An 11,430-nucleotide genomic window follows, 5' to 3' on the forward strand; every position below is an offset into this window, starting at 1 on the left:
ATATATAGAGAAAGAATCTGTCTGAGAACTTTTTTCTTCTAATTTTGTTGAGATATAATTAATATACAGCACTGTATAAGTTTAAGGTATACAGCATAATGATTTGACTTATATACATGATGAAATGATTACCACAGTAAGTTTAGTGAACATCCATTGTCGCATAAAGAAACAAAATAAAAGGAAAAAAATGTTTTTTTCTTGTGATGAGAACTCTTCAGATTTATCCTCTTAACAGCTTTCATATATAACATACAGCACTGTTCATGTCTAGTATTTATGTATATTATAATTGGAAGTTCTTACCTTTTGACTACCTTCATCCAATTTCCCCACCCCCTACTCCCACCCTGCCTCTGGTAACTACAAATCTGATCTCTTTTTCTTTGAGTTTGTTTGTTTGTTTGGGTGTTTTGTTATGTTTTTCTTTTGTTTCCCTACAACACTATGTTAGTTTTGGTTCACAACATAGTGATTCAAAATTTCTATACATTACAAAATGATCACCACTGAAAACTTAGACTTTAAAGTTATACTGGCTTAATATGTGGGGGTTTTTTTGTTTTCTTTATAAATTTATTTATTTTCATCTGTGTTGGGTCTTCATTGCTGCGTGCGGGCTTTCTCTAGTTGCGGCGAGTGGGGGCTACTCTTCATTGCAGTGCGCAGGCTTCTTATTGCGGTGGCTTCTCTCGTTGTGGAGCATGGGCACGCAGGCTTCAGTAGTTGTGGCACATGGGCTCAATAGTTATGGCTCATGGGCTCTAGAGCATGGGCTCAGTAGTTGTGGTGCACGGACTTAGTTGCTCTGCGGCATGTGGGATCTTCCCAGACCAGGGATCAAACCCATGTACCCTGCATTGGCAGGCGGATTCTCGACCACTGTGCCACCAGGGAAGCCCCTGGCTTAATACTTGGATTCTGCTTTTGCCCCTTATTCTTTCTAACCATATTCTCAATCATTTGTAAAATGAGCATATTAATGCCTATTTAGAAGGATTATAGTAAAGGCTGAAGGAGATAATGTATATAAATGCATCATCTGGTGCCTGACATATAGTAATCACTCGATATATACTAAATGTGATGTTTTTAAAGTTTTTTTTTTTAATTTTGGAATCATTATAGTAACATTACAGATATTTCACAAATTAAGAGGTTTGGAAAATCAGACTCATTTCAACAGGGTTAACTCTAAACCCAGCTTTTATAAGTATCATATAAAAATTATCTGGGATTTTGATCAGTTTCAGGAAAATGCCAGTGAGGGGACAGCTCCCCCAGAAGATGTCTTTAAGAAGCCTCTGCCTCCCACTGTGAAGAAGGAAGAGAGTCCTCCACCAGTAAGGCTAAGCTGATGCACTGGGCTAGGGCTGGGGCTGGTTCCGAATGGGAAGGGAAGTTCAATGGTTGATGCCTCACTTTGGTGTTGGTCCTTTAGCTCTCTGTGTCTCACAGACAAGACTCTTCTTGAGTATAAGCATGAGGTAAATTTTCCTGTCTGCTAATAGGGGTATTGATGGAGAATCAGAGGCAGTTATCTGTCCTCTTTCCCTCTGCCTTGTGACATTCCCACCAGACTGGCCCTTTTTAAGTTAGAATCTCGGTCTTGTTAATTCTTCTCTTCTAAATGACCAAGGAAACCCATTTTCCTGGCCCTGACGTTTCCTACCTTTTGGTGCTGCATGAGAATCTCTTAGATGTCGAGTGCATGCATGGTCATTTTTATAGTTTGCCTGCCAGAGTGAACAATGCTAACATTCGTACCCATTTTTTAGATGCCTTTAAGTGATAGTGTCAATCTAATCACAAGTTATTTCGATTAAATACAAATATATAACAATAGAGACCCTCTGTTTTTATTTTGATTGATCATATGCCAGTGATCATGCATCATTATTTAACATTTCCTATAAGCTACTGATAAATACTTTTTGCCTGCTCTACATTATTGATTCAGTTCACTATAACATCTGTCCTAACCATGCCTTTGTCTTTACCTTACTCAGGAACTGAATCTGTCTACCTGAGTGTTTATCCTTCAGTTGCTTTTAGTCCATCTCCTAAATCTCTTTTGCTCTAGGAGTTACTGTAGCCTTGATGAAAGCTATCTTTCCTTTTCTCCATGGGTTACAGTGACTTGGAGGTGGTTGCTATCTCTGCCTCTTCAAAAGTAACTTTTAAACTCTCCCTGTGGTCTCTGTCAGTTTCCCTTTCTCTTCCTTCTCATCACTGTTCTGTTGCTAGAGTCACTCCTAAGGGAAACTTTCTGGCTTATCTCAGTGGACAAGGAGAACAGTCAAGCTCGAGCCATGTTGCTTCCATCTGGGAAATGAGCAGCATGGTCAGTGGGCCTGTTTTGAACCCAGTTCATTACTCAGGCTAAAAGAAATGAGATGCCCATATCAGAATATCCAGAAAACAGGCCCCAAATATAGGTTGAGTTTGCGTTAATCCCTGGCCTTCTCCTACCAGCCTAAAGTGGTAAACCCACTGATCGGCCTCCTGGGTGAATATGGAGGAGACAGTGACTATGAGGAGGAAGAGGAGGAGGAGCAGACCCCTCCTCCACAGCCCCGCACAGCACAGCCCCAGCAGCGGGAGGAGCTGACCAAGAAGGAGAATGAAGAAGACAAACTCACTGACTGGAATAAACTGGCTTGTCTGCTCTGCAGAAGGCAGTTTCCCAATAAAGAAGTTCTGAGCAAACACCAGCAGCTTTCAGACCTGCACAAGGTATTAAGGGAAGGGCCCTGACCTTTCGAACTTTTGACTCTTTATCACTGTTGAGCATTACAGTGACTAAAGAAGCTTATGCTGTCCTCCTCAGCCTGTATCTTCCCCAACTCCTCTAATTAAATCAGTTTAATTCAAAAATGAGTTGCTGGGACTTCCCTGTGGTCCAGTGGTTAAGACTTCGCCTTCCACTGCAGGGGCCGCAGGTTCGATCCCTGGTTGGGCAATTAAGATCCCACATGCCATAAAGCGCGGCCAAAAAAAAAAAAAAAGACAAAAATGAGTTGTTCCTCCACCTTTTGTTCATGAGTTGCTCTACATTAAGATGGTGCCTACCTTCAAAAAACTTCAGGGTGTAGACCCAAGGCAAGCATCATGGCTGTGGCTGGGGCACCAAACATGGAAGCTGTGCTGAAGACAGGAGGAGAAGGGGTCGTGGAAAAGGAAACTCACCTGCTGGGTTTCTCATCTTAGCTCTACCATTAACCTAAGAGTTGGACTTCAGATAAGGCCCTTTTCTTCTTTGATACTTGGTGGCTTCACCTGGTTCCATCTAGCTCTGACAGTGTGTGGTTTTCCCCAAGGGTGAGTCACATTCTGCCATCTCTTCATGTAGTGAGTTATTGCTATAAGCCATGGCACAAAAACTATTCTTGGGGTGTTAAACTGACATACATTGGTCCTCCCTTGCAGTCTTCTCATTTATATGTACTGGCCAAGGAGCCAAATTCTGGACAAGTAAAGCCCCTAGATGGACTCGTGTTCTCAGTATAAAGTAATTTCTTTCACACTCCTTTTCCAGCAGATGTTGCTAGAGCACGTGAGGGGATAAGATTTAGACTTTCTCTCAATATAAAACCCAAAGTCCTATGTAGCTAAAAGCTGAAAAGCTCTGCTTTCATGATAGGCACACCTCTTCTTCCAGCTGCCTCTGTTGAGGCTCTGCAAAGTTTCTAGGATTCTGAGAGGCTCCTTCTGACAACCCCTGCAACAGACTACCTCCAAGTTCCTTTGACCTTCTGGAATTCTGAGTCATCAGACAAAACATTTAAAATTCAGCTCTCTTATGAAAGTGCTAATAAATTGCTAAAGAGATTAAAAAGTTGTTGTCAGGAAAGAGGAGCCAGAGGTCTGATGAATCCACAAACTGAACTAGCCCTGGGACAGTGGAACGTGGACTATAGCACTTTTCCTTTCCTTGCAGTAATCCAATGCAAAGAATCCCCTTTCTGTACAAGAGCTGCTCTGGACACCTTAAGTTTCTTATATATGCCAGAAGGAGCCACGCTTCAGGAGTGTAGGACCCTCAAGGAGTACAGGACTCTCAGAGAAATCTGTTCATTTGTGACCTTGGAGTTCCTTTTCCTGTTTCTCTGTGGGCTTGAATAGTGCCCACAGAGAATAGTGTCTGAGGATGGCAGGTGGTAGTGGTGGTAGGCAGAGCATGTGGGCATTTGGTTTTCTTCACTGGTGTAGTCAGATTCCCCTCTCCCATTTTTACCTTAGGTAAAGAGATATAAACCAGATTTGTGTCTTCTACACTTTGGAGAGAAGTAGGATAAAATTCTGTCTTGTGTCACAACATGTAACTAATCTATGTGACAAGCCAGTGTTAGAACCTGGGTTCCCATTGGTGAGCCTAACGCAAGACCAGTTAGGGATTGTTGCTTGCATGGTGCCGTGATCACTTGGGAGGGTTGGTCAGTGAAAGGAGCTACAGTCCTAGAGCAGCTATCAGGAAAGGCCTAGAGCATTTCTAGGACCACTTTTTTTAGACCTACACTCATAGAATTCCCTCTCTTCTCAGCAAAACCTGGAAATCCATCGGAAGATAAAACAGTCTGAGCAGGAGCTAGCCTATCTGGAGAGGAGAGAACGGGAGGTAAGATTTGGTGACTTGTTACTCCCTTGACCCCCAACTCTTTTTGCTTTCTGGTATAGCATTTGTAGGCTGTGCTGAAGATAAAGAACGAAGAAGCCCCAAAAGATGGTGTATATATTTCTCAAAACTCATCAAACTACATTAAAGTGGGTACATTTTATAGTTTATAAATTATACCTTAGTAAAGTTGCTTTTTTTAAAGGTGATGTTAGGGTCTTTGGGTAGGTGAAATAACATTCCTCTTTCCTGCCCAGCTTTTAAAATCAATGAAGGAGTGTTGGATAGGGCTGCTGAAATAGCATCTTTTACTGTTAAAGGCCAAGTTGGAGGAAGTAGCTTAGAGTGAGAGGCAAATGGACTTGCTATCTAGACCAATTAGGCAGACTCACTTACCCAGCTACAGGCTTCACTGGCCCATGACAGGTCTTATGTGACGGTCAAGAATCCACCTGTGGAGGCGTATTGGAGAGCACCTCCTCCTCAGAAGAGGAAAAGATAGCCTCTTCTTCCCAAATTTACCAGTTAGAGAAGCCACTACTTTCTCAAGAAGAATGTTTGAAGGAATGAGAGATTCCAGGAGTTACCAGTTGAATCCCTTCACATTAGAAGAAATATCGGGAATAAAGTGAAGCTTTCGCACTCTCCCACCCCCTCAGATGGGAGTCTCAGATCTGTTCTTCTGCTTACCAACAGGGAAGGTTTAAAGAAAGAGGAAATGATCGCAGGGAAAAGCTCCAATCTTTTGATTCTCCAGAAAGGAAACGAATTAAATACTCCAGGGAAACTGACAGGTAAGCTAGAAACTCTTCACTCAGCCTAGGTCTCAAGCCTAATGATGAAACCATCACTTTCTTTAACATGCTGCCTTTTTCTCTCTCGGGGAGTGAGGTTATCGGGAGCAGGTTCTGTCTGAACTCTTGAGCATGAAGTTCACCCCAGCCTTTTTACCACCTGTCTTAACACAGGGAATATGTATGTTTGCATGTAAGAATCACTGGCTGCTTAGCTGCTCAAAACCAGGGCTGGAGTGGCTATAGTTGGGAACCCTTTCTCTCCTCATCAGTAACACTGTACCTCCGTATTAGCCTGATAAGAATGTCACACTCTTGGACTTTTTTCTCTAGGGAACCTCCATTCTCACACATTAGGTGCTGAATAAATGGTTGGCTGCTGATAGAAATATATGATCTCTAGCTTCCTGTGCTTGTTTCTGGTCAGAGAGCTCCCAAGTTGTGAGTCCAGAGTTATACAGAATTTGCTGATAGCCCACTGTGTACAGGTACTGCACCAAGGGCAAGGAATATTCATGTGGACAAGACACGTATTATCCTTGACTGTCTGAACAGAGAATAGGAAGGCTTAGGTGGTACTTTGTCTTGTAGGGCAGACACAGAAATCCGGTGGAGAAGGGGAGGGCATTTCAATTGGAGGGAACTGCATGCTTCATGGATGAAAGAGAGAGAGGTCATGATGCATTTGAGAAGCTGTAAGTAGCTTGATGGGCTGAACACTGAAGATAAGTGGTTGAGTGACAAGGAGATGAGGCTGGCTCAACAGACACAGTCCAGTTCTTGAAGTTCATGCTCCTTTAACACCTTGCTAAGACTTCGTCTTAGGGCAGTGGGAGGTTATGAAATGGTTTTAGGCAGGGTATTGATCTAGTGAAACTTGAACAAGTCTCTACATTGGTAAGCAAAAGAACTAGTAGCGAGGGTAGAGTATGCCTGTGGGGAAAGGGGAGATAATTGATGGAGAAAGTCCCCTAAGAAGTCTAGGTGGGGTCTGGGGCTCTGGCATTCCAACTTATTTGTTCACAGCCCTCAATAAGAGATTATTTTGAATCATGGCCCAGAATATATGTATGTGTGTAAATAACTGAAAAAGAAATCTTCATGAAAAATACTTCCTTACTGTGCAATAAACACTGACATTTTTATTTTAGTCTATTCTATTCGCATTTGTAAGAAGTGCTAAGTTGGGACCACTTAATCAATGTAGCATCCCATTGGGTCATTCTCTGCAATTTGAAATACACTGAACGATGACAAAACTGAAGGAGTCAGCCAGGAGGAGGAAGAGCACCTTAGCCCTGAGTCAGTTGGGTGTAGCTGGGTGTAGAAAGAGATGCCTCTCTATTCTCAGCACCCATCACATCACATTCTACTGGCTCTCCTCCTTCTAAGTCTTCTCTCCTGCTCCTCTTCCTTTTCTGGGTTATTCCAGATATTCTCCAGGACTCTGCCCTCAGTTTTCCTTTATTCTTGCTCCTCCATCCTCTTGACTTGGACTGCCTACGGTACCCAAGGCTTTAGCCACCACTCACAGGCTAACAAGTCCTATGGCTCCATCTCAAGTCATTTCTGTTTTCTGAGCTCAAAATCATTATTTCTGTTTACCTTCTGGGCATATCCTCTTGGCCACTCCTCAGCCTCCTCACACTAAACAATTACTCAATATTATATTCCACATTATTTTCTAGTCCAGTCCTGCTAAACCTGCTGTATTCCTATTTCAGAGTAGTAACATCATCGCATCATGGTCTACCTGGTCTGTCCCAATCTTCCTCCTTTATCCTCTGTATCGTTAGTGGCCACATCCATAATTAAGCCTTGCCCCAATTCCTAGCTCACCTCCAAACTGGACTGCTTACTCCCCATCTTTGCTCTTCAGTCTTTCTACCCTACCATCAAAATGACCTTTATAAACAGAAATCTCCTAAAACTAGCCTTTTTGTGAACATATACCTTGCCTAAAGGGAGGCCTGGGTTCTAGAGATTCTTTGCCTGAAGTATGAAGTACAGAGTCATGATTTAGCATGATGTTCAAGGCTTTTCACAATCTGGCTCAAGCAGCCTTTTATCAATTCCTGCCACTCTTCCTCTGGACAAATTGTATTCTTTCACTTCTCCTTGCTTGTGTCCTCCTTTCCTCCCATGCTTTTTCTAGCTCACAACCTCCTCATTTGTTAAGACCCAGTTCAGGTATACCCTCCTGTTAGAATTCCTCATTTTTGCTGATGCCCCTTCAGGTTTGTGTTCCCTGTTTGTATTTCCATAGTAGGTATATACTGTTGCTACATCCATGGCTGAGCTCTTCAATGTGCTGTAAGCATCTATTCACATATTATCCTTCTCACATCCTTCCCCATGAACAGAGTCAGGTCTTGGTCATCTCTGTATCCTCAGGACAAAGCCAGTTTCATAGATAGCAGGCACTCAAAGATACTGTTTAATATTCTTAAGAGGAGGCAAATCTGAATCAAGAGGACAGAGGTTTTTATTGGGCTCACAAGCATGTCACTTTGAAAGTGCTGGTGTCTAAGTATGTATGCTTCTTTTGCAGTGATCGTAAGCCTGTTGGTAAAGAAGGCATCGACAATAGCAGCAAAGGAGGCTGTGTCCAACAGGCCACTGGCTGGAGGAAGGGGGCAGGCCTCGGATATGGCCATCCTGGATTGGCTTCAGCAGAGGAGGTGAAATGGTTTCCATCTTGTTAGGGGTGACATGAACCTGGCATATACTTAGTTTCCTCTCATTCTGTGGCCCAGAGCTATGTCCTTGCCTATTAGCTGGGCTTTCACCACTGCTGGCAAAGAACGTGAGAGCTGAGAAGCCTGTCAGTCTTTTTTTTTTTTTTTAAAAAAGAAGATGTCGGGGGTAGGAGTTTATTAATTTATTTTATTTATTTTTACTGTGTTGGGTCTTCGTTTCTGTGCGAGGGCTTTCGCTAGTTGTGTAAGCGGGGGCCGCTCTTCATCGCAGTGCACGGGCCTCTCTTGTTGCGGAGCACAAGCTCCAGACACGCAGGCTCAGTATTGTGGCTCAGGGGCCTAGTTGCTCCGCGGCATGTGGGATCCTCCCAGACCAGGGCTCGAACCCATGTCCCCTGCATTAGCAGGCAGATTCTCAACCACTGCGCCACCAGGAAAGCCCCGAAGGCTGTCAGTCTTTTTTTTTCTTTTTTTTACATCTTTATTGGAATATAATTGCTTTACAATGGTGTGTTAGTTTCTGTTTTATAACAAAGTGAATCAGTTATACATATACATATGTTCCCATATCTCTTCCATCTTGCGTCTCCCTCCCTCCCACCCTCCCTATCCCACCCCTCCAGGCGGTCACAAAGCACGGAGCCGATATCCCTGTGCCATGCGGCTGCTTCCCACTAGCTATCTACCTTACGTTTGTTAGTGTGTATATGTCCATGACTCTCTCTCGCCCTGTCACAGCTCACCCTTCTCCCTCCCCATATCCTCAAGTTCGTTCTCCAGTAGGTCTGTGTCTTTATTCCTGTCTTACCCGAAGGTTCTTCATGACATTTTTTTTTCTTAAATTCCATATATATGTGTTAGCATATGGTATTTGTCTTTCTCTTTCTGACTTACTTCACTCTGTATGACAGACTAGTCCTGGGTCCCATGAAGGGCCTCACCCCTCATGTTTAAGGAAAAGAAGAGAAGATAGAAAAGGTGATAAGAGGGAATCCTCTCCATTTTGTGTTGTCTTAGTCCCTGTCTGAAAATGCCACATATATGAGATGGGCTTCTCACATTTCTGGTGTTGAATCCTGTATCCTGAAATCATGGCATCGCCACCCTCCTTATTCATCTTGAGTGTTTGTTTATTAAGCATTCTTTAAAAATTCTCCTATATCCTGCTCCTTACTAGTCCAGAAATGCTTATAGTCAAAGACCAGCCCTGAGGCTAATTAATTCATAGAGCTCACTTCATTGTTTGTCTTTGTTTTACAGACTGAAAGCCGGATGAGGGGTCCCAATGTGGGAGCTCCAGGAAGAACCAGCAAGAGACAGTCCAATGAGACTTACCGAGACGCTGTGCGAAGAGTCATGTTTGCTCGGTATAAAGAACTCGATTAAAGAGTGGAGACAAGTCCCACAGGACACAGCCTCCTTCTTGTTTTGTTTGTCCGTCTCTCCTTTTGTTTTGTTACTCTTCTTGCTGCTAGAACTTTTTTAAATAAACTTTTTTTCAATGTGACTTCTTTTGGTGGTTAAATTTTTCTCCCATGGGTGGGGGGGTGGGGCTAATGGTAGGAGGAAGAGAGTCCCTTGGTGTGGGTCCATTTGAGGTGACGCTGAAATGGCAACAAGGGCTGTAGTGAGCCCTGGAACAGTGCCTGCTATCAGTGTGAGTGGACTGGTTGCAGTGACCGTTGAACTCTGGCTTGTACGAATACTGTCAGATTTTTTAAAATTATTTTCCTAATCTAATTAGTGAAAATAGCATCACACATTATTGTAACTGCTAAGGCTGAACATATTTCCATATGTTGGTTTACTAGTCATTAGACCTTCAGAAGTCCTCTTCTGACTTTGTTGGGGGACGGGGGGAGGCAGTGTTGTGACAGCTCTTTTTCTGAGTGTTTGCTGGATGTTCACTGCTTCACACATTGTGGTCACCACAGCAAGTTGGCATAATAAGAATTACCACTTCTCTCCAGCCACTGCCCCAGCTTTTCCTTTCCTCCATGGCTAGAACTCTCCAAAGAGATGTCTGCCCTCTTTCAAATCTTTATTGCCCACCATATCACTCATACCATTTCACAGAATTTGCTTCAAAAGTGAGTTTTTTGTGTGTTTTTAATTCTTTATAGTTAAAAAGACTGCTATATCCTAGGCACCTATTAAAACTTTAAAAAATAATTTCTCAAGGGAACATATGGTACTAAGAATTGCACTTTTCAGGTATCTCAGGGGAAGAATGTTTCTTAGAACTGCATGTTTTGAAGAACATCTTGATTGTATAAGGTAGGGGTTTGTGAACTTTTCTGTAAAGAGCCAGAGAGTCAATATTTTAGACTTCATATTATAGGTCATATGATCTCTGTTGCAACTACTCAGCTCTTTTGTAGTAAGAAAGCAGCCACAGGCAATACACAAACAAGTGATTCTGGCTGTGGTCCAATAAAACTTTATTTACAAAAACAGGTCACAGGCCAGAATTGGCCCAGGGGTTGTGGCTTTTCCCAACCCTTGGTCTAACGACATAGTCTGGATGCATAAGGCAGGACCAAGGAGGGTTTTGTAAAAATTGAGTGGGAGTATTGGCATTTTGGAGAGGATGAGCAGTGAGGGGTGGGAGAGGTAAGGAGAGGTGGGAGTATACCAAGGAGAAAACATTTCTAGCAACAGGAATGGTAAATGTGAATTTAAATTGTTTGCCATGCTGTGTCCAAATATCCCTTTCTCTTAATCTTTAATATATCTTTTTACCCCTTCGAAAAAGGAAAACAAACAGGAGTACATTGGCTTAGGGATCAAAAGCCCCTAGTTCTGGGCCTTGCTACCATTAGTGCAGCATTTTAGAAGATGGGCTATTTGGATCTTTCAGCCCCAGACAGATGTACTCCAAGAGCCCTTCTGGTCTAACTGTTGGTCTGCAGGTGCATCTATGGTGTGTCCAGTTACTCTCTGTCTGACCTTCACTGAATAGGTCAAAACATTTTTTGGAAGTTTCCAAATTTGTCCTGAACTGGTCAGACTAGGTTTTCCTCCTAACTTTGTGTCACCCTGTTTGGCTGTGAAACACATCCAATGCTTCAGTATTGAAGATCCTGTAGAGGCTACTTGGTTGACCCAGGTTATTGGCTGCCCAGCAGTAGCATCATCAAGTTATTAAGTGGTCATTGAATGTTTTGAAAGCCTACTTGTTACTGGGCTTATAGCAAGATCAGTGTGGGTCTCTGTGACCATGGGACTCAGTCCTCTGGGGAAGATGGACGTTGCACAATTTCTGATGTGATGAGAGATGCAAGGGAGAAGTATAGCAAGCTACTGGGATGGTATGACACGG

The 11,430-nt window shown here is 43.0% G+C and overlaps 1 protein-coding gene across 3 annotated transcripts in view; it reads left to right on the forward strand.

Moving 5' to 3' along the window:
- Positions 1–9,615, forward strand: part of RBM6 (RNA binding motif protein 6) — a 107,303-nt gene extending 97,688 nt beyond the window's left edge. For all 3 annotated transcript variants that reach the window (XM_019931721.3, XM_073811138.1, XM_073811139.1), the window contains 6 exons: positions 1,248–1,343; positions 2,476–2,736; positions 4,544–4,618; positions 5,312–5,409; positions 7,961–8,090; positions 9,369–9,615. In XM_019931721.3, the coding sequence (XP_019787280.2) occupies positions 1,248–1,343; positions 2,476–2,736; positions 4,544–4,618; positions 5,312–5,409; positions 7,961–8,090; positions 9,369–9,494 (786 nt within the window). In that variant the 3' untranslated portion in view covers positions 9,495–9,615. The remainder of the gene's footprint in view (positions 1–1,247; positions 1,344–2,475; positions 2,737–4,543; positions 4,619–5,311; positions 5,410–7,960; positions 8,091–9,368) is intronic.
- The last annotated feature ends 1,815 nt before the right edge of the window (positions 9,616–11,430 follow it).

Source organism: Tursiops truncatus, chromosome 10 (genome assembly GCF_011762595.2).
Source record: "Tursiops truncatus isolate mTurTru1 chromosome 10, mTurTru1.mat.Y, whole genome shotgun sequence".
In the NCBI taxonomy this organism is placed as follows: Eukaryota; Metazoa; Chordata; class Mammalia; order Artiodactyla; family Delphinidae; genus Tursiops; species Tursiops truncatus.